We start from the raw sequence: 23921 nt of genomic DNA, 5'->3' as shown, positions 1-23921 counted from the left end.
TATATATATATATACATACGCCAATGGACGGTTCGGGCGCTCTGCTAGGGTTTGGTTTCGTTGGCAATCAAGCGGCGATTTGAAGATGTTGACGGTGTGGATTCCCTCTCGAAGGTCGTGCTCCGGTGAAATCTTTCCTTTTCGTTTGGTTTTGGCTTCTCCTCCGTTCTCGTCTTATTTTCTCGCATCTTCGCTCTCTTGTCGGTTATGGCGAAGACGTATGCAGGCGTCATTGCGGGGGTTTCCTCCTCCGATACTCCTCCGAAGTTTGCGTTTCCCTCTTCTTTTCATGAATCACTTGTTCTTGGCGGGAAATACAATTTTATCAAGTCTCAAAGAAGAAAGGGGGGGAAGTGTGCGTTTTTTCTCTCTGACTCTGAGAACTTCATTCTTGCCTCTGTCTGTCGTTTCCATCTTGTAGGTAAGTTCCTATATGGGCTTCCTAAATATGATTTTTTGCTGAAACATTTTGAACTTTTGAATTTATCGGGGAATTGGAAGATCGGTGCTCTTGACAGCAGGCATATTCTGATTCAACTCTCTAATGAGGATGACTATGCCAAACTATTTGCACGTAGAACTGTTAATTTTGGTGATGTTTGGATGAAAGTCCTCGAATGAACAACTGAGTTTGATCCTAAGACGGAGCTACCTATTATTCTTGTCTGGCTTCGACCTCCGGGCTTAAAGGTGTATTTGTTCAAACATGAAATTTTGTTTTCTATTGTTGCTATGTATAGTAAGTCGTTAATGCTTGATTCCCCTACCTTCAATTTAACAAGACCTTCAATGACTAGAATTTTAATAGAACGGGATGTTACCTTACCTCCTCCGAAGGAGGTTTGGATTGGATCTAATCATACAGGATATTGGCAACCGGTGTTTTTGAGAAACATCCTCACTACTGCTCGCACTGCAGTATGTTTGGTCATGATTCGGCACACTGTTTTCACTTGCACCCTGAAATTGCGGAAATCCACTTCCGGTCGTGTGGCCTCTGTTGAGCAGAAATCAGCTCTTCGAACTCCTTATTTTGAACCAGTTGCTCAGTCCGCTGAAGTACCTTGCGTGGGCCCGGTTGATCAAATTGCTCCCTGTTTGGAGGCAACCAGTGCTGCTCATTCTGATGAAGTAGCACGCGTGGGCCCTGTACCCACGGAGAGAGTTGAAGAAATTGTGGATCTCATTGCCACACAAGAACCGGAAATTGTGCCTCAGATCCCTAGTGCTTTAGCCAAACAATTTGAGGTTCATGATCCCCCACAAGCAAATAATCAACATACTACTCCATCGGTTACTCCCCTACCGCTGGACCCATCTGTTATGGTTGTTATGATTTTATTTGGCAACAACTTACTCATATGGGTGCTATTATTTCTGATATTTGGTTCATTGGAGGGGATCTAAATATGATTATGTCGCCGTCGGAGACAATGGGTGGTGCTAAAGTTGATACAAGTCTTATCAAACCGTTTTTGTGAGCATATTGCGGATGCTGGCCTTTATGATTTAGGTTTTTCGGGCTCTCCTTATACTCGACGGAGGGGTTTTCTAATGCAGAGACTGGATAGATTTTTGGGAAACTCATCTTTTCTGGACTACTACAATATTATTCATGTAAAACATCTTAATCATGTTGCATCGGACCATAACCCTATTTTGCTTAGTTTGGTTTTTTATTCTAAACCTGCTCGCTATCACTTTAAATTTCTTAATGTTTGGACTTCTCATCCTACTTTTATTGATTTGATTAAGCAGGCTTGGGTTTTGCGGTGGAGTGGTAACCCTTGGTTCATTTTGTGGCAATTACATAAGAATGTTCCTTACTTAAAAAGGTGAAACATGGATACTTTTGGCAATGTTCACTCTAGGTTTCGAAGGCCCAACAGGAGGTCGATGCTTTAGAGGCACAGGTGATAGACACTCCTGATCTTGTGGCCAAGTTAGCTAATGTTCATCATACTCTCTTGGAGGAAATAACTATTGAGAAGGATTTCCTTAGACATAAAGCTTGTGACACTCATTTCAAAAACGGAGACAGAAACACTAAATATTTTCATGTTACTATCAAGCAACGTCGAAATATAAATGTCATTATTAAGATTATTACTAATGAGGGTAATGTACTCACTGATGCCGATCAAATTGGTTTTAATGCAGCTGATTATTTTTCTTCTCTTTATGCTGAGGCTCTCCTAGTCACTCATATTCTATCGGAATTATTTGAGGATCAGAGGGACATGGTTTCCTCTCTCTCCTTGTTCGACCCCCCCAATGAGTTGGAGATTTTTACTGCCCTTAAAGATATTAGTTCTCAGAAGGCTCCTAGCCCCGATGGTTTTACTTTTGCTTTTTATACTTCCTGCTGGGACATCATAAAGAAAGAGGTGGTTCTCGCGATTCAAAGTTTTTTTCAGGGTGAAGACCCTGGAAAGTATTTTTTTGCCGCTTTCATTGTTCTTATCCCTAAATCTAATGATAAAACTCATTGAAAGGATTTTAGGCCCATCTCGCTCACTTTAGTGATATCTAAAATCATCAGTAAACTGATTGTGGCTCGTCTTCAAATCCATCTTCCTTCTCTCATCTCCCCCCACCAGTCGGCCTTTATTAAAGGACGTGATATTTCTGACAATATTCTCTTAGCCCAGAAAATTGTGCTGGATCTTGATAAAAAATGCAGGGGTGACAAACTTGTTATCAAATTAGATATCAAGAAGGCCTTTGATACCATTAATTGAGATTTCATCATCAACGTTTTGAAGGCTAGAGGTTTCAATCCCAGTTTTTGCACCTTATTAAAAGATAGTTGGCTAACAACTATTATTTCGTACTGGTTAATAGTAATTCTTATGATTTTTTCACTACTTGTCAGGGCATTAAACAAGGGGATCCTCTTTTCCCTATTATTTTAATTCTAGCTTTCGATTATTTATCCAGAATGATCAAACATTTTCAGTTGTTACACCCTCACACACAATTTTCTTATAAGACCAAAATGATGGTTTCCCACCTTACATATGCAGATGATGTTATTATTTTTGTTTTTTGTTAATGTCTCTAAAATGTCTCTAAACTTGCTATAAAACAATTATTGGAGCTCTTAAAGGATTTCCAGAATTGTTCTGGACTCTTCTTTAATTGTGAGTGTCAGATGTTTTTTAACACTGCCGTTGCCGGTCCCAAGCCCGGATATGAAAAGTGGAGGATTGCGTTAGGTAGCCGACAGCTAGCGTAAAACTTGTCGAAAAAAATCATGACATGAATCCTTTTGATCATTGTGTAAGTGTTAGAGCGTCCCCTGGAAGCAACGCGCTGTATAGCCTGAATACAATGAAAAGTGTGCAAGGGCCGCTACGCCGGCGCCCGGGTGTAGTGTTAAATAAGCAAGGGTTCCAACATTATGGGCGAATACAGGTAAAGAAGTTAGTCCATGAAACTAATGAAACTAATATTAGGAAAGGATCTTGGAATATAGGTACTCTTAATGGAATTAGTTGATATTATGATTCATAGGAAAATTAATATTTTATCTATTCAACAAACTAAGTAGGTTGGAGAAAATGCTAAGTAGATTGATAATTTAGGTTTTAAACTTTGGCATTTTGGTAAGAGTCGCACTAGAAATAGTGTAGGTGTAATTATAGATAAGAGTTTGAAAGATAATGTTGTAAAAATTAATAGAGTTGGAGATAGAATTATAGCTCTTAAGATTATCATTGATATTAAGATTTTTAATATTATAAGTGCTTATGCTCCTCAAGTAGGTTTAGATACAGGGTCTAAAGATAAATTTTGGAATGACTTAGAAGACTTGATACAAATGATACCTCTTGAAGAAAGAATTTTTATTGGAGGAGATTTAAATGGACATGTCGGTAGAGTGGTAAAAGACTTCAGAAATAGTCATGGTGGCTACGGTTTTAGAGTAACTAATGAAGAAGGTAGACCTACTTTAGATTTTGCTTTAACGTATGATTTTGTTATTACTAATACTTTATTCAAGAAAAGAAATGAGCAACTTATTACTTATAAGAGTGGATCTAATAAAACACAAATTAAATATTTTTTTATGAGAAAAAGAGATCGTCGCGATTGTAAAGATTGTAAGGTCATTCCAAGTAAAAATTTAAGTACGCAACATCGTTTATTAGTTTTGGATTTTAAGATTAAGAGTTGTAAAATAAAAACTACTAGGACTCATCATCGTAGAATTATATAGAGAAACTTAAAAGACACAAATAAAATTATTTTTTATGAGTAAAATTCAAGATTTCAAAATTTGGGATATTCATAAAGAAGCAAATGTTATGTGGGATAAAGTAACAAACGCTATTAAACAAGTAGCAAAAGATGTGCTTAGAGAATCAAAAGAAAAAGTTTTTAAAAATAAAAATAGTTGGTGGTGGAATAATAATGTGCAAGAAAAGAACAAGGAAATAAAGAGTTGGAAAGATAATGGTGTAGGTGTAATTTAGGTTTTAAAGTTCAAGGCTAAGGAAAATGCTAATTTAGGTTTTAAACTTTGGTATTCCGGAAAGAGTCACACTAAAAAAGGTGTAGGTGTAATTATAGATAAGAGTTTGAAAGATAATATTGTAAAAATTAAAAGAGTTGGATATAGAATTATTACCCTTAAGATTATCATTGATACTAAGATTTTTAATATTATAAGTGCTTATGCTCCTCAAGTAGGTTTAGATATAGTGTATAAAGATAAATTTTGGAATGGCTTAGAAGACTTAATACAAATGATACCTCTTGAAGAAAGAATTTTTATTGGAGGAGTTTTAAATGGACTTATCGGTAGAGCGGTAGAAGGCTTCAGAAATACTCATGGTGGCTACGGTTTTGGAGGAACTAATGAAAAAGAGTGTATTTAGGATTTTGTTATTACTAATACTTTATTCAAGAAAAGAAATGAGCAACTTATTACTTATAAGAGTGGATCTAATAAAACACAAATTAAATATTTTTTTATGAGAAAAAGAGATCGTCGCGATTGTAAAGATTGTAAGGTCATTCCAAGTAAAAATTTAAGTACGCAACATCGTTTATTAGTTTTGGATTTTAAGATTAAGAGTTGTAAAATAAAAACTACTAGGACTCATCATCGTAGAATTATATAGAGAAACTTAAAAGACACAAATAAAATTATTTTTTATGAGTAAAATTCAAGATTTCAAAATTTGGGATATTCATAAAGAAGCAAATGTTATGTGGGATGCAAATACAAACACTATTAAACAAGTAGCAAAAGATGTTCTTGGAGAATCAAAGGGAAAAATATTTACAAATAAAAATAGTTGGTGGTGGAATAATAATGTGCAAGAAAAGATAAAATATAAGAAGTTATGTTATAAAAATTGGTTTAAATGTAAAAGCTTAGTGAACTGGGAAAAATATCAAACGGCCTGCAAGGAGTCGAAAAAAAAATCTGTGACACTAAAAATTCGATTTTAATGATCTTTATAATATATTAGATACTAAGGAAGGTGAAAAATATATGTATAAACTAGCCAAACAAAGAGAAAAGAAAAGTAAAGATTTAACTCAAGCAAAGTGTATTAAAGAAGAAAATCAAAAAGTATTTTTTTTAGAAAAAGATATTCAACATAAGTGAATGAGTTACTTTGATAAACTTTTTAATGAAGTTTCTGAAAATAAGATCGACCTTAGTGATCTTAATACCGTGAATAATAATAAAACGTTTCATTTTTACCGTCGCATTAGTAAAAAAGAAGTTGAGGAGGCTTTAAAGAAAACAAAAGGTGGAAAGTCTGTTGGACCTGATGATATCCCAATTGAACTGTGGAAAAATATTTGGGAGATTTGGGAGTTTCTTGGCTTACTAAACTCTTTAATATTATTTTAAACACTAAAAAGATGTCTGAGGAGTGGAGGAAGAGTATTTTGGTTCCCATTTTTAAGAATAAAGGGGATGCACAAGAGTGTGCAAATTATAAAGGAATTAAGTTGATGTGTCATACTTTAAAGTTATGGGAGAGGGTGATTGAACATAGGTTAAGACGCGTCACAAAGGTTTGTCATAATCAATTTGGATTTATGTCGGGCAAGTCTACTATTGAAGGTATACATTTATTGAAAAGTTTGATGGAGAAGTTCAGAGATAATAAGGAGAATCTTCATTTCATTTTTATTGATTTAGAAAAAGCTTACGAGAAGGTTCCAAGAGATATCCTTTCGAGAGTTCTCGAGAAGAAAGGTGTTGATATGACTTATATTCAAGTCATTAAAGATATGTATACTAGAATTGTTACTTGTGTTCAAACTGAAGGAGGATTGACAAAATATTTTCCTATTTCTGTTGGATTACATCAGGGATCGGTTTTAAGCCCATATCTTTTTGCTTTAGTTATGGATGGTCTTACTGGACATCTACAGGAGGATGCACCTTGGCATATGTTTTTTGCTGATGATATCCTTCTCGTGGATAAAACGAGAGAAAAATCCCAAGAAAAACTTGAATTATGGAGATCTACATTGGAGTCTAAAGGCCATCGTTTAAGTAGAACTAAAATTGAATACATCGAATGTAATTTTAGTGTCAATAGCTCTAGTGACAGAAGCGTGACTTTTGATGATCAATTTATTAAAAAGTGTGAACGATTTAGATATCTTGGGTCTGTTGTTCAAAGCAATGGTAATATAGATGGGAATGTTAATAGTAGAATTCAAGTTGGTTGGTTGAAGTGGAGGAATGCTTCGGGCCTTTTGTGTGATAGAAAAGTACCGCTTAGACTGAAAGGAAAATTTTATAAGACGGTGGTGAGACCTGCAATGCTCTATGGCGTTGAATGTTGGCCTTTAAAAGAGAAGCATAATATTCAGTTAAGTGTTGTTGAGATGAGAATGATTAGGTGGATGAGTGGCTTTACACTTAGAGACAAAATGCGAAATGAATATATTCGTGATACGGTTGGTGTAGCTCCTGTGACGGACAAAATTAGAGAAAGTCGTCTTAGATGGTTTGGTCACATTAAACGTCGACCATCTGATGATTTGGTTAGAAGAGTAGATGTTTTAGATTCGACTTGTGTTAAGAAAGGCAGAGGTAGACCTAGGAAGACTTGGGCTTATTGTATTAAAAATGATTATAATTTACTAGACCAGAATGAAAATATGACACTAAATAGGACGCAATGGAGAAAAAGGATTCATGTAGCCGACCCCACATAGTGGGATTAGGCTTTGTTGTTGTTGTTGTTGTTGTTGTTGCCAGATGTTTTTTGGCAAGCATGTTAAGCAACATCTTATTTATTGGAGAGTTACCTATACAAGTTTTCATCATGCCTCTCTCCTTCTTGAATATCTAGGGGTTAATTTGATTAGGGGAAGGAGGAAACAAATTCATATGGATGATGTTATTGATAAAATCAAGCGTAAAATTAACGATTCGAGAAATATTTTCTTTTCTACTGGGGGCAAGATTTCTTTGTTATCTAATATGCTTCAGAGTATTTCACTATATGATTTGCAGGTGTTTAATCCAAAAAAAAAGTGTTATCAATGTCATGGAGAGGCTCTTTAATAAATTTCTTTGGGTGGGGAATGGCGCTAAGAGGATTTGAGGCTCGTAGCATAAGGTCTGTAAGCCTAAGAAGGCTGACGGGTTTGGCTTTAAAGCTTTGAAACATACGGTTGAAATAAACATTTGCAAACTTTGGTTTAAATTTAGATTGGGCTCATCTCTATGGGCTTCCATTTTGCATCAGAAATATTGTGCTCAAACTCACCCTTCCCAGGTTTTGTGGAAGGTTGGTGATTCCAGTATCTGGAAAGCAGTTGTTAATGTTAGAACTACTGCTAATGATTTCATGTTTTGGGATATAGGTGACGGAAACATCTCTTTCAGGAATGATAATTGGGGATTGTTTTATCTCTCTGAATACTCTCACCCTCTACATACTAACTCATTATTGGTTTCTGATTTCTTTTCTCAAGATGGCTGGGATTTCTCCAAATTATGTTCTATGGTGGGGGAGGAAAATGCAAAGCATATTATTACTATTCATATTACCCCTTCACGCAGGGATTTCCCCGTGTGGAAAAGGAACAATTCTCAATCGGTTTGCAAATTAATATATGGCACTTTACATTCACACCGCAATTGGTTTTGGGGGAAATGGATTTGGCACAAATTTTTAACTCTCTCTATATACTTTTTCCTTTGGCGTTATCTCTCTTCTTTACTACCTATTGGTGACATTCTTAAGTTGAAAGACCTTAAAATGGCCTCGAGATGCCCTATCTGCAAAGTTGCTGAGGAAGATTCGAAACACATATTTTTTTAATGTGCTTTCTCTTTAAATGTTTGGAATATGTTGGGCATACATTTCGGTATTTCATGATTTCATAGGGGCATCTTAAGCAATTATTTGTGGCAATGAAAAGTTTTTGATGATAGGGGGGTTTCCCCTTCCTTTACTGGTCTTATGGTTTATTTGGACCTCGAGAAACAACTTTAAATATAACTCCTCTCCCCCTACTGTTTCTATGACGGTTTCTTACGTGTTGGCCTATTACACTAAGGTCCTAAGGGTCGGTCCAAATGATGTTTTAAATTTCAGGCCCCCCCGGCTGATCAGGTGGGTTCCCCCTCATCGGGTTTTGTTAAAGTTTATGTGGATGGCTGTTGGAATCTTTTATATGCTGCGGTTTGGGGCATTTTTAGAAATTATAAGGGTGGGTGTCTTTGCTACTTCACCTCTCCTGTTGCCGCTGACAACTCATTAGTCACGGAATGCTGGGGGGTTTTCTGGCATTAATGGTCGCTAGTGTTTTCAATTTTCATACAATTGAGGTGGAAACCGATTCTAAAATGCTCTATGATATACTTTTGGGAATCTCTCCTCCCCTCTGGGATATAATTTGCACTTTTAAACGTAATTTAGCTTTAATGGTTGAAAGACAATTAGAAGTAAATTGAAAATTCATTCATAAAGAGGGCAACTCCACTGCTGATTGGTTAGTCAAACATGCAGGGGAGGTCTGTCACGTTGACATTAGCCACGGAATGTTGGGGGGTTTTTCTTGCATTAATGGTCGCAAGTGTTTTCAATTTTCATACAATTGAGGTGGAAACCGATTCTAAAATGCTCTATGATATACTTTTGGGAATCTCTCCTCCCCTCTGGGATATAATTTGCACTTTTAAACGTATTTTAGCTTTAATGGTTGAAAGACAATTAAAAGTAAATTGAAAATTCATTCATAGAGATGGCAACTCCCCTGCTGATTGGTTAGTCAAACATGCAGGAGAGGTCTGTCACGTTGACATTTATCCTCCTGCTCCACTCAGACGTCTTCTCACTGGGGACAATTTGAATCTGACATATGTTCGAATTTAAATTTTTGTGCTGCTTAGCTTTACCGCTGAGGGCCTTCTTTCTGTATGGTGGTTGGGGTTTGCACTTCTCCCCTTGCGGGATTTTTATTTTGTTTGGCAGGTCTCTTCGGTTTGCAGCATGTCTGGTTTTGTCTCCCTGTTTTCTGCTCTCACTGTTTTCGCTGGCCTACAGCTGGTTTGGTTTTCTCTGCTCTGCTCTCCAGATTTTCAAAGGTTTTTTGTTATTCGCGGGAGTGCTCCCGGAGAATTACTACTAACCTGAAGACATTTTTTGTACATTTTCTTTCTCTTTACATGTTAAGTAATACACGAATACAGGTTTACTTAGTTTTGGGTTTTTGTTCTTTGGTTTTGAGTATACCTGTAATTTTTTGTGATTTATTTTTGTGTGAGTTGTACTATGCGGAGAGGAACCCCTAGGGGTGTGTTTCAAATGTATTTTTTGCTTTCATAGTTGGGGATTCTCCCCCCTCCAATTTCTGTACATTTCCTTTTAATTAACGCGTAGGGAGCCACCGTTGCTCTTTCCCAAAAAAAAAAAAATATATATATATATATATATATATACATATACATATACATATACATACATACATATTATTTAATTATTTAATTATTTCGCACCAATACGAGTCGAACACAAACAAAAAAACCTTATTCGTGTTCGGCTTGTTTATAAATCGAGCTCAAAAATATTGTTCGTGTTCGGCTCTCTTAATGAATGAATTGAACACGAGCTACTTAATGAGTCGAGCATGAGCTATTTGCAAACAACGAGCTTTTTTGACACAGCCCTAGGTACTCATCACCCTGTTCTTCAACTGTCTCTTCGTCATTCACTTCCTCCACTGCACCTTCCTCGGTGAAGGACACAACTCAGTTGGTCGAGCAAATGGAAGCAATGTGTCCAAAATCATGGCATTCGAATTATTTCCTGGTTGGAACGATAGTGGAAGTGCTACTCTCCTCAAACCTTTTCTCATTCTAAGTAGCTCTATTATTTTCCTAACTAAACTTCTCAAGTGTCTTAGGTTTGTTCCTACTGATTCCTCCAACTGTGGGTAGTTATCTAAAAGACGGTGGGTGTATGTTCTGCTGCTGTTGTCTCTCCACCTTCAGTGTTAAGGTCTAAACATCACTCAATGACCAATAAAGTTGTAGCTAAACCAGCTTGGGATTCAGGTCTCTCAAGTACATGGCTATCGTGTGCTCAAATGGCTTTGCCAGATCACATTTCAACTTAAGCTAGATAAATTCCATTGGATAGTAGAGCCTCAAGAAAAGATCCTGACGTAGTATAGAGTTAGGTATTGTCGTTGCAACTCTCTCTTCATCATTTCCCAAGTCGCAATCTCGCAATCTCGCTCTCTATTTCTCCCTCTTTAGGTTCTCCCACCACAATAAGGCGCTCTTTTCAAATTGATAGCGGCGAGCTTCATTCACCTCTCATCGGGCACCTCCTTCTACTCAAAAATCCGCTTAATTTTCTGCATCCACTCAAGAAAATAATCTCGATCCATCTTCCCCACAAAGTTTTGTAGGACCACCATCATTCCCAGATCTTTGTATCTTCTAATAAGCATGTTATCCATGTATCTTCTAAAAGGCGCTTCATCTCTATATCAACTAATAGGCATCTCATCTATATATCCACTAACAAGCCTCATCTATGTATCTTCCAATAGGCACTTCAACTCTAGGTCTCCACTAATAATATAACCCAAAGCGTTGCGGTCTGTTTTCTTCTCTACCGGAATCATCCCTACAGAAAGGGATTCAAGTGTTCTTCTTGCTTTTGTTCACGAATTTCACTGGCAGTCGACGATAATCCCACCCTAGGTTCTTTCCTCAATGGGATCAAGCCGATGTAACACTTGGAGGAGCAGTCGTTGTATGCCGCCTACGGTAGATTCCAAATCAGTTTCTGACAATTGTTCCCTCAAGGGCATGATTATGATTTTTTTTGTAGGTAGGTAGAAGGTCTATAGGGTAGAGAGAAAAGTTTTAAAAAAAAAATTGGGGGTGGGGGGGAGGGCTACACGAGGGATATTAGAAACCCTATGATAGGGCTAGAGTTATGCTAGCTCAGATTGTTGTGTCTAGGGCAGGATGCCCCACGTCAGTCTCCTAGTATAGGGAGAGTTTTGATATAATTTGTCAAAGCTTTTATCTCCTTATAGTATGAAATCAACTCAGGCATGTTGGCGTTCGTAAAGTTGCGGTAACCTCCTGGGATGAAGGATCTTCGACTACGACTGTAGAAGCACTGGGATCCCACTAACAATTGCATTGTCCCCCAAAATGTCTGAGTTTTCTCCACTTGCGAGCATAAATCCATACAATCCAATCTTCTTGGGGTACCATACTGAACTGATCTGGAACTTCGTGTAACATGTATTATGTTAAATCCTCACAAAATAACCCACAGTTGGCTCAACCTGATCTGAAGTGAGGACAGGTTGAATCTCCTTGAAAAAGAAGCGGCCATAGCGGTAAGCTATTGAACATGATATTCTGAACCACTCTTTGTATTGGTTGTCCTATGTCTGCAACTGACTCTTTTGTACCGTCGTCCTTCGTCATCGACAAACTGATCCTACTGACCTTTTTTTGTTGGGAGGGACACCTGTAAACTCGAACTCTATTGAAAGTAAAACTATGCACTCACCATCTTTGGTCGGGTAGGTGTTTTTTTAACTCATCATGTTGAGTCCTATGATCTCCCCAACAAAAAGTGGCAAGCAACGCCACGTCGCACCAAACCTAATCCTGCAGTTGATTCTTCATCGAAAATTCCATGGACACCTCCTGTCAATATTGATTTTGTTCTTTTTTCTCAACCATGTCAAGGAGTACAGCTGGGGTGCCTCCAAGACGTGAGGCTCAACTTGTCAACCAAGTGTGTAGACACCGCATTCTTCTCACTTCCTCCATTAATGATGACTGCAAATTTTTTCTTTCGCAGTGCAGCGAGTATAGAATATGTTATGGTAAAGCTATTGCTGCTTTCTCGTAGCCTCTGTCTAAAGGACCCATCAAACCACTAACATCTAGCTCTCATCCAGTGGAAGTTGGCACTCCTCATCTTGTTCTTCAACTGCCCTTTTATCGCTCACTTCCTCTACTACACCTTGCTTGATGAATGACACAAGTCAGCTCGTCAGGAAATTGAAAGCATTGTGTCTACAACTACGGCATTTGAAATATTTCCTAGCTAGAACGATAGTGGAGGTCCTGCTCTTCTCAAACTTCTTCTCACTCTAAGTAACTCTATCATTTTCCTGACCAGACTTTTCAATTGCCTTAGGTGTACTCCTACTGATGTCTCTAACTATGGGTGGTTGTCTGGATTGTGGTAGATGTCTACTCTGTTTTTGCTAGCTCTCCACCGTCAAGTCTAAACATCACTCAAATACCAGTAAGGTTATAGCTGAACTTTGTTGTCGATGGTAGGCTTTCGGCCTCCCAAATACATGGGTATCATGTACTCCTCTAGCTCTGTTAAATCATATTTTAACTTAAGCTGCAAAAACGTCATTGTGTACTCCTCCACTGATAGTTATTTCTATTGTAGGTAGTGGAGCCTCCAGAAAAGATCCTGAAGATAGTGTGGAAGTAGGTACATTTCTGCAACTCTCTTCATCTTTTCCCAGGAAGTAATCTTGCTACGTCGCTTTCTATTTGTCTCCCTCTTTAAGTTCTCCCACCATAATGATGCGCTCTTCTTCAACTTGATAGCGACGAGTTTCACTCTTTTGTCATTAGGCACGTCCTTATATTCAAAGATCCACGTAATAGTTTGCATGCACTTGAGAAAATCATCTGGATCCATTCTCGCCACAAATTTCTGTAGATTCACCTTCATTCTTAGATCTATATATCCTCCAATATGTCATCCCTATAGCTTCTAGCATGCACTCCATCTCGGTGTCCTCTAACAAGCATCTCATATTTGTATTTGCTAAACACTCCTAATCTTTGAATCTTCTAATAAGCCCTTCAAACCTAGGCCTTCGCTAATATTGTACCCTAAAGAGTTGTGATCGGTCTTCTTCTCCACCAAAATCATCCCTACGGGAGGGATTCAGGTGTTCTTGCCCTCCTTCACGAATTTCACTATTACGATCAATGTTAATCCTGCCCTGAGTTCTTTCCACAATGGCATCGAGCCGATGTAGCACTCAGCGGAGTAGTCGTTGAATCTCATGTCGCCTATGGTAGATTCTTGATCAAATTTCGACAATTGTCTTTTGGGGGTGTGGATAGGATTTTGAGTGTAGGTCGGAGGTGTGTAGAGAGAAGGGAAAGGTAAATTTTGGGTTGGGGGGGGTCTGGGATATGCTAGAAACACTAGGAATGGACTAGGGTTAGACTAACTCTGATACCAAATGATAACAAAGTCAATCCAAAACAATAGCAAGAAAATATGATTATTGGAAATGAAAAAGACAATAGGCAATTACAACCAACACACCAGAAATTGGAACATAATAACAAGCTCAACTAGGATTGTATCTCCAAAGGTGTGGTGCACAGTTCTGCAGGGAGGAGGCAAGGAATGAGAAGGTTGGAAGGGGCAACTAGTTGTTGGGTTGTTGAGAGTGGGCGGACTGGAGGAAGAGTTGGCGATGGAGAGGTAGCAGGAAGGTGGCTAGAAGATGGTTGTAAGGTGGCCTAGACGGTGGTTGGGAGAAGGCTGCATCATAGGAGTTGGATTGATCGTTGGAAGAGGGATGAAGGAAATATAGGGGATGTGTGTGCTTTGGGAGTGGGGGAGGGGGTGGCTGCAAGGGAAGAGCCAAGTGATGTTTTCCGGTGGGGTCTGCAGCGAGGTCGACAGTGGCAATTGTGAAGGAAAGACGCGGGGGAGGAGAAGGTCTAGGATAAATACTTCCTCAGGAATGAGCTACAGCAAGAGGACGACTCTACACTTGGAAGAAGATCAGCCCGTCATAAGAGCTACACCCACAGCACAACCCGCCTTTGTTTACAGCCCTAGAAGGGAGGAAAAGAACGTCGGTGGTTGCCTCGATAGAAAACACATAAAAAATGAGCTATACACGAAGGAATAATATATATACAGACCTAAGGTAAAGAGGAGTGGACCCTGCTACAAATAGAAGAGAAGCTCGTGTCTGGAAGGACAGGTTGGTTACTCATTTACTTGGATTGAACCAGTCCAAGGCAAGGAATCTCGGCAAAGTGGCGCGTCTAGGGTTGGACGCCCCGCATGATACTTGTCTTATTTCTTCTTTCACATAATGGGACATTGATTCTAGTGCCACAAAACACACGAGGAGTAATCCAACACACTTATCCATTTTTTATAAACATCCTATCACCTTGGCAGATGAATTTACCTCTAATATTTTTGGTTTTAGCACCATTAATGTTACACCTACTTGATTTTTAACATATGTCCTTAGTTTATCTCATTCTCTTTTAATCTTGTCTATGCTAGATTATGTGTTCTTAATGTATTTTATTCTTCCTTGATCATTGTCTCTTTCAAGATCTTGACTGCAAGGGAACGGTCAAGTGATGTTTTGTGGCGGGGTATGCAGCAAAGTCGAAGGCAACAACTGTGAAGAAAGGATCAAAGATAAATACTCCCTCAAAAATGAGCTATAGTCAGAGCACCACTTAACACTTGGAAGAAGATTATCATCTCGAACGAGCTACATTCACAATAGCCTCCTTTGGATACAGCCCTAGAAGGGAGGAAAATATGTTTGTGGTTGCCTTGACAAAAAACACAAGTAAAAAATGAGCTTAACATGAAGGAATATCATATATATAGACCTAGGGAAATAGGAGTGGACCCCACCACAAAAATAAGGGAATCTCATGCCTGGTAGAAGGATAGGTTGGTCCCTCCTTTTCATGGACTAAACTAGTTCAAGGAGAGGAAACATGCAAAGTAGTTTGTCTAGTGCTAGACGCCCCGTGTCGCTTACTAAGTCAGATAACAACGATACTTGTTTTCTTTCCTCTTCCACATAATGGAACATTGATTCTGGCGCCACAGATCACATGATAGGTAATCAAAAACTCTTTTCCATCTTTCAAAAATATCTTCTTTTGTCACCTCAGCAGATGGATCTACTTCTAATATTCTTTGTTCTATCACTATTAATCTTACACTTATATTACATTAACATATGTCCTTAGTTTATCTCATTCTCTTTTAATCTTGTCTCTGTTAGCAAGAATACATGTGCTAGTAATTGTTGTGTTTTATTCTTCCTTGATCATCGTCTCTTTCAGGATTGGTAAAGGATGAAAGTCAGGGGACTATACATTTTAGATAACGAAGTACCTTGACCCATAATCTATTCCAGCACCTATCTCCTTTTCAAGTCTCTTGTCGATTAGGGCATCTATCACTACCAATGTTAAAAAAATAATACCCTCAATTTCAGCAATTATCATCTTTAGATTGTGAGTTGAGTCAATTTACCAAACACAATCATATGCTTTTGTTCTCGGAATTAATAAAAGAGTTAATCATAGTTTTAAGTTGGTTCACTTTGATATATGGGGACCGTGTCTTGTTTTTATTTAATGGATTTCAATAATTTATCAATTTTATGAATGATTTTTCTCGTAAGGCTTGACTTTACTTTATGAAATCTTATACTAAATTATTATCACATTTTCAAACTTTTTGTAATTAAATATTTTTGTTAAGGTATTGAGAAGTGAAAAAACCAAAGAATATTTCTCTGCACCTTTTCAGACATATATGACACAAAATGGAATGTTTCACCAGTCATCCTATGTCGATACTCCATCCCAAAATTGAGTAGCTGAAATGAAAAATTGATTTTCTTGATACAATTAGAGTTCTTTTTATTTCAAACTAATGTACCCAAACAATTTTGGGTTGATGAAGCTTCTAGTGCATGTTTTTTTTTAATCAATTGGATGTCATACTGTTTTATAGAACCAGATATCCTACAAAATTTTATTTCCAACCAACTCTCTTTCCCACTATACATGTATATTTGGGTGTACTTATTTTATTCGTGATATTTGTCCTCGGGTTTCTAAATTGGACCATAAGTCATTAAAGTGTCTTTTTATGATACTCTTGTTTAAGAAAAAGATATTGATATTTTTCTCCTCTTAAACAGGTACATGGTCTCTACTAATGTAGCATAAACAAACAACATACTTTAGTGACTCATCATTGCCTAAATCCTCACAAGATTCTAATGATTTCTTAATGTATCATATTATCAGTTCAGCGCCTCTTCCAGCGCTAATGCCCCAGCCGAAACCACATATCACTAATGTTTATTTAAAAAGACCTCGCCTCTCTGTCCTAGCTTGGCACCTGTATCATCTTCTTTAGTGGATCCTCCTCCTAGTGAACTTGATTTATCCATTGCTCTTCGAAGAGGTAAACATCAATGTGTCTATCACATTGCCTTGTGTGTTAACTATAACCAATTATCTTCTACTTCTAGCTCTTTTATTACTTCTCGTGACTCTGTTGAGATCCCAAAATCTGTTCAGCAAGCCCTATCTTATTCTGGGTGGCGGAAAGCAATGTTTGATGAAATAAATCTACTAACTAAAGATTAAATTTGGGAACTAATTGAGCTAATTTCAAGCAAAAAGGTTGTTGGTTATAAATGGGTATTTGCGGCTAAGTTTTACTCTGATGGATCTATAGCTTGTCTCAAAGCTCAGGCGGTTGATAAAGGCTGTGCTCAAACTTATGGACTTAACTACTTGGGCACATTCTTTCTGGTAGGTAAGTTGACTTCAATTCACCTATTCTTGTCCTTAGTCGCAATGAATAATTGGCTCGTGCATCTGCTTGATGTGAGGAATGCATTTTTTATCGGTGATTTATTAGAAGAAGTTTAAATGGAGCAACATTCTGAGTTTATTGCATAGGGGCAGTCTGGGAAAATATGTTGTCTTTGGAAGTTATTATATGGATTGAAGAAAAATCCTGGAGCATGATTTAAAAAATTTAGACAAACATCAGAAGAGTTTGGAATGCAAAAAAGTAAAAGTGATCACACTTTATTCTACAAGCAATCTGCCTTTGGGATTATTTTATTAAAATTCTATGTTGTTGATATTATTATTATTATTAAAAGCGATGTGTAAGAAATCTTATCAGTGAATCATTTCTTCAACATCAATTCAACACTAAAGATCTGAGTTCCTTGAAATACTTCTCGGGAATTGAGCTATCAAGGAGCAAGAAGGGTATCTTTTTATCAAAACGAAAGACTGTTTTGATTTTGTTAGCAAATATTGGGAAATTAGAAGTCAAACCAAGTTGTACTCCAATGCTTCCTATTCAATAACTTACAAAGGATGGAAAGGCTTTTAATAATCCTGAACCATATAGAAAGTTAGAAAAAAAATTAAATTGCCGCACAGTGACTCACTCTAACATTGCTTATTAGGTTGTAACTATAAGTCAGTTCATGTTCTCCCCACAATCCATCATTGGTTAGCTTTTAAATAGATACCATATTACCTCAAAAAACCTCTTGGACAAGATATTCTATATCAAAATCATGAGTATAAAAATATTGAATATTTTTTTAATGCAGATTGAACGAGTTCCAAGATTGATCGGAGATCTATTGCTGGATATCGTGTTTTGTTTGTGGCAATTTGGTCTCGTGGAATAAGAAACATAATTCAATGTCACGATCTAGTGCGGAATCTGAATATCGAGTAATGTTATAAGTTTCGAGTGAATTAATAAGAGTCTCCCAATTCTTGAAAGAAATGAGTTTTAATAACAGTTCCAAGAAAGTTGTGGTGTGATAACCAAATTACAATCCATATTGCCTCAAACTCTATCTTTCATGACCAAACTAAGCATATTGAGAAATATTGTTATTTTGTTCGTAAAAAAATTCAACAAAATTTGATCCATATAGCTCATGTCAAGGTTGGGGAATAACTAGGGGACATCTTCACAAATATCATTAATGGAGCTAGGGTCACTTATATTTATAACAAGTTAGGCATAATAAGTACTTACGCTCCAGCATGAGGGGAAGTGTTATGGAAAGTAATAAATCTAAAACTAGTATATTAGTAAGATTGTATATTAGAAAGCATTATATCAAGTAATCTAATAAGAAATCTAATTATAGGATCTTTTATATATTAGAGATAATCCTAATCTATAAAGATGGGAGTGCATATAAATATATAACATATGATTTTAATGAGAAACAAGAAAGAAAATTGCTTCCCTTATAATTTATGTTTTAATATATATAAATCATTTATTGAGTTTGCATAACACACTCCTTAGTGGTTAAATTTTTTAACATATTCATCGCATTGATTGGCAGATCACTACTATAAGATAAATCTTTTAGCAAAACTTAATTAAATATTTATTTCTAAGTTGTAGTTTCATTGTTTAGATTTCCATAAGATTTTGGGTAAATAATTGCATATGTAATTGGTTTCTTTCCTTTTATTTCCATAAATTTATGTTTTCATTGTTGAAATATTGTTAAAAAATATGTTAATAGAATAAATTTTATCCCTATCTTTTTTGCTTACATTAATTCATGCATGAATATTTCCTCTTAAATACATAATTATGTAAGTCAATCGTGAACCTTGGGATTTCTCGCATGAGTTGAGATTAAATCCTTTCACATATCTCATGTTGCCAAAGTGCCAACTTAAAAACTTAAAGTCTGATGGTGTGGTATTAGTGACCAAGGTTGTGGAAAATTATACCGAATATCAAATCGAAAGAAGGAAATGTTTAAGATTCATTGGATTGACCAGAATTGAACCCAACAGCGTAATAAATATAAAATTTAATTAAATATAACATAAATGATGTAATAACAATATAATAATACAAATATAAAAAATAAATAAACAGATAAATACAATCACAATTGTTTTATGTTTTTAAAACAAAAAAATAGTAATCCAAGTCATTGAGTACATCCATAACAGAGCCATCAATATCTCTTTCATAAGAGCAGCTGGCCTTATTCCCAAAATAAATTTATTCCCAAGAAAAATTGACCCACTATAAACCTTTCTTATAAGCTTACATGCCAATGTAATCTTTTTTCTCCTCCGCCTCCTCCTCCTCCTCTCTCTCTCTCTCTCTCCCTCTCTCTCTCTCTCTCTCTCTCTCTCTCTTGCAACCGCCAGATATTTAATAAATTAATGGGATTTGGAATCCGAAGCATGTCGGTACTTGACGTGTTGACGGGATAGTGTTTTGAGTTGGAAAAATGACCAATGTGTGGCTAATGTGATGTAACCAATCTTAGAACGATGAGAAAAAAGTACATAAAGTAATATTCACAACTTTCAAAAGAAGGGAACCAATTCGCCTGTTTGTTAGTTGAACTGGCGATTCGATGACAAAAATGGTTTATTATGTGTTTTGGATCAGACCGGCCACCAGTCTAATCGGTCGGTATGGTCTAGTTTTCTAAACCTTGTTAGTGACTATGTTTGTATTCAATATACCTTACTTTTTCTTAATATAGGATAGTGGAACGGGTTCATTTTGATTTATTTTAATTATTATTATATTAAGTATAGTTACCTTATTAACTTTTTTTTTATTTTATGCTTTCATTTCTTTATTTTATTTGTGTAGAATGGCACCCAAAAAAAAGGTGTAGCCATAGCTAGTTTGAGGAATAGCCCTAGAGTAATTGTGGGAAATCTCTTGGCAACATGTAATTTACTAGGGAGTTATTCAAAACACATCAACAAGTGTTCTCATCATATCCTTTTCGAAAAGACCATATCACAAAAGATAGAGTCGCGTGTCTACCATACATACATCTTTAAACGAGATCACATACTTCATGATTCTTAGCTAGGCAACTGACAGAGTTTTTTTTTAATTTACTCAATGCCAAGCATGGTCGTCTTATAGATTGAAGCCCACTTGAACACCTTGGTGATATTGCAATGCCCTTAAATACATGAGAAATTCTTTCAAGGCAAAGATTCTAGCAGATCTCCCTCAGAATGTGTCATCCCAAAAATGTAGTAGAACTCACAAGCATAGAACGCCACGTGCCAACTGATAACCTACATATAGCACCCCTCTCGTGAAATCCAGAGTCCAAAAATCCTCTTGGACATATAAACTTTTCACTTTTTAAACTAATTGAGCGGCTACAAGGTGATATTCAGCCTTAAGCGTAAAACCCCTCAAGTACAATGAAGTGTGCTCGTACAATACCATTCTCATGATGGATGTTCTGATAAGTTATACCAATGAGAAAAAACCTTTAGGCCATGAAAATGAAGCTAAACTATAGTAACGGTTGGAATTTCATCAAAAACTTAAAATTTAAGTGTATTTGTGTGGGAGCACTCTTAAGATGAATGAACTCCTATGAAGTTACATCAATGGGACAAAATCTTGAAGTATTAAGCCATAACAGATAATATCTCGATGGATGAGAATTTGGGTCATTACATAAAAGAACCTTTCGAAACCTAGCAGCAATTTAACCTCCTTAGCTCAAACAGAAAAATCAATAATACCACATGCTTCGCTATGGGAACAATAAACCTCATCTATTATAATACTCTGCCCTTTCTTTGTTTGTCATCTCGGCTCCAAGGGAGGGACACATTAATCTTATACTTGATTCAAATTTGTGCACCATGAGAGTAGGCTCCAAAGTTCATTTATTCATTCAATTCTAACCACTCTAAATCTTGAATTCATTGTTGATTGCGCTCTTATCTCCTCTATGTTTGCTTTCTCATCACATCTAAATCCCTATCCAATTTTAAACCTTTGAGCGGTATGATTGTCTCACGCTGCCTCGTCTGCCGGACAATCAAATCGTTTACACTTTTAAACTTCAATGACCATAAGTAAATATGATTGACAAACATACATTTACTTATCTGCTTCTACCAAATTTAAAACAAAAGCAAAACCAAAAAAATCAAAACATGAATTGAAAATTAAAGCACTAGCATGCAGGCGAGTGATATCCCCTCCGTTAAACTTTATAAAGCAGTGATTAGTTCGGAAGTAAACAAATTATAATATACAAAAGCAAAGAGCGCTAAATTCCTAAAGAAATATATATAATGTCAGCTTACCGGAATTCCCGTAACACCCCAATGAAGAGTCTGAGAGGTGATGGTAGAAGTTCTCATGCCGAATACTAGGGCAATGCCGTGTAAGGCTAGGGCTATATCGCGTGGCGATGACTAGGCACGATGAGGACTGGGGGGAGGACAATGGGTGCGAGACTGAAGGGGGCAACTGTAAAGGCTGCTGATGCTGATGGGAAAGGAGTGGTAGGGAAGATGTCGTCAACATCGCCGACGATTCAAGCTTCCGAATCTGGTGTTCTTCCGAGTTCGACCCAGAAGAATAGGAAAAATACGAGATTTACTAAATTCTGGTTAAATTAAAGAAGAAAAAATATTACCTGTACTAAGCAAGCACTTAGAGTAAATCAATCCAGGACACCCCACTCAACATAAAAAATAAAAAAAAAAATAAAAAAAAAAGACTCAATAACACGGAAAATATTTCCTCCTTATTATTTATGTGTTATTGTGTATTATTCATGTGTTATTGTATCATGGAAATATTTCTGGTGTTATAATAGCACAATAACACATCAATAACACATAATAACACATGAATAACACGGGGGAGAATATTCCTCGTGTTATCGCATCGTTTTTTTCTGTCGGGAATATTCCCCGTGTTATTCTAGTGTTATTGTGTGTTATTCATGTGTTATTGTATCCTCAGAATATTCTTGGTTTTATAATAACACAATAACACATCAGTAACACAGGAATAACACACAATAACACATGAATAACACGGGAGGAAATATTCTTTGTGTTACCACGCCGTTTTTTTGTTCCTGTCGCTTGAGGTGTCGTGGCGTGATTTCATTGGCTATGCACGTTACCCTTAGTGTGTAGTACTGATGTAATAATTTTTTTCTTCCAAGTTCGACCCAGAAGAATAGATACGAGATTTACTAAATTCTGGTTAAATTAAAGAAATGAAGATTCCTACATATTTGCCTTTCTAAAACTAAAATTTTAATTTTTGCACCCATGTCATTATCTATACATAATTTAATGTAAAAAGTAAATTTTAAGTATTATATATATAAATATAAAGAAAGTTAGTAGAATATTTGTAACATTTGTAACGCACTTAACAATTTATTTGGTATATAAGAGCTTGAATTTGGTTACATCATATAAGATTTATCTGAAAATTTTATTTTAGAATTTATGTCTGCTAAATCAAATATAAATTTAGAATTATATATTAATAATGTATTTATTAAAATTAGTTAATAATGATTTATTTTTTCTTAGTTTTAAACTATGTCGATTAATTATTAACTATTTATCAATTTTTTTCACAATCAACTTAGGTTTTAATGAGAGTAATTACATAATTATTGATAAATTATACACTAAATTAATAGATGAGCAAAATTCTATTAAATCAATTAAACATTAATTCATAATTCAATTTTTATTAATTGATCATGAAATATTTCAACTTCATTTCAAGGTTTAGTTTTAGAATATTGTGAAGCCCCAATACATTGCAGTGAATGTATACGCATTAAACAAATTTTAATTGGTGAAACAGAATTTCCTCAATGTTTCGAGAGTTGTTTCACAGGAGCGGTAATTTTTCACCATTTTTGTTATTAAATCGTTCTTTACTTTCTGCGGATGTCTTAAAAAAAAAAAACTACTTCAAATGAAGCCTAAATGTCTCATATTAATCGACGGCTTAACTAAATTACAATTGACAGCAGGTTATATTGAAATAATCTTGAATAGCATTTACATAATATGAAAGAATTAATCACTTAATCTATGATTTCACCACTCACGTGGTAATTTCTTTTATCTAATTCTTTTTTTGGGGAAGCATGAACATAAAAGGCAATATGCACTATTCGAAAATGAGACCTCATTGCCAAAAACTATACTCTCAACTATTATGTCTTTAGTAAGTGTACATCTTTTCATATAATTCTTGTATTACCATCTGGTACATCCTTTTGGAAACAAATGATGGCCTTTGATAAAATTGCTTGCAAGGCAAATGAAAGATATTCATCAACTATGCAGAGAAAAACTTTCCTAATTTAGGTGAATGCTCTTTTTATAAGTGAAACAATTGAGAAATGTTCACAACTATTGTACAGTATGGGTATAATTGAGCCAAGTCAACCAAGTAAGCACATGAGTCGGCTCTAACTCAACTCGCTAAGTAGCTCGTGAGTTTAGCTTGATGAGCTAACAAGTCGAGCTCAAGCCAGCCCCGACTAAACTTGTTAGCTTGTGAGCCAACTTATTTAAAAAAAAATGATTCAGCCTTTGTTGTCTTCCTGATTCAAGTGTGCTCTACTTTCATTTTCTTTCGATTTTCTTTTCTTTCGACTTCATCTTGTCGACTTAGGGCCCATTTTGGCTGGCAGTTTTCGCTTGGCGTGACATGGGGTCATTAATCTGCGTTGTTTAGGCAGTGTTTTGCTCACGGTGG

The 23921-nt window shown here is 36.2% G+C and overlaps 1 protein-coding gene across 2 annotated transcripts in view; it reads right to left on the bottom strand.

Annotated features, from left to right (window-relative positions):
* The window catches only part of LOC110024096 (putative L-ascorbate peroxidase 6), a 56064-nt gene extending 34220 nt beyond the window's left edge, over window positions 1-21844 (bottom strand). The window contains exons 1-2 of one of the 2 annotated variants that reach the window (XM_020723843.1): window positions 21801-21844; window positions 21479-21741 (exon numbers count right to left, since the gene is read on the bottom strand). In XM_020723843.1, the coding sequence (XP_020579502.1) occupies window positions 21479-21701 (223 nt within the window). In that variant the 5' untranslated portion in view covers window positions 21702-21741; window positions 21801-21844. Of the gene's footprint in view, window positions 1-21478; window positions 21781-21800 lie in introns of those variants that run through there. The other variant, XM_020723840.1, reaches the window with a different exon arrangement.
* Window positions 21845-23921: the final 2077 nt, after the last annotated feature.

This window comes from Phalaenopsis equestris, unplaced genomic scaffold (assembly GCF_001263595.1).
Source record: "Phalaenopsis equestris unplaced genomic scaffold, ASM126359v1 Scaffold000246, whole genome shotgun sequence".
Classification (NCBI taxonomy): Eukaryota; Viridiplantae; Streptophyta; class Magnoliopsida; order Asparagales; family Orchidaceae; genus Phalaenopsis; species Phalaenopsis equestris.
Note: the sequence above shows the minus strand (reverse complement) of the source record. Positions and strands in the feature narration are given on the sequence as shown.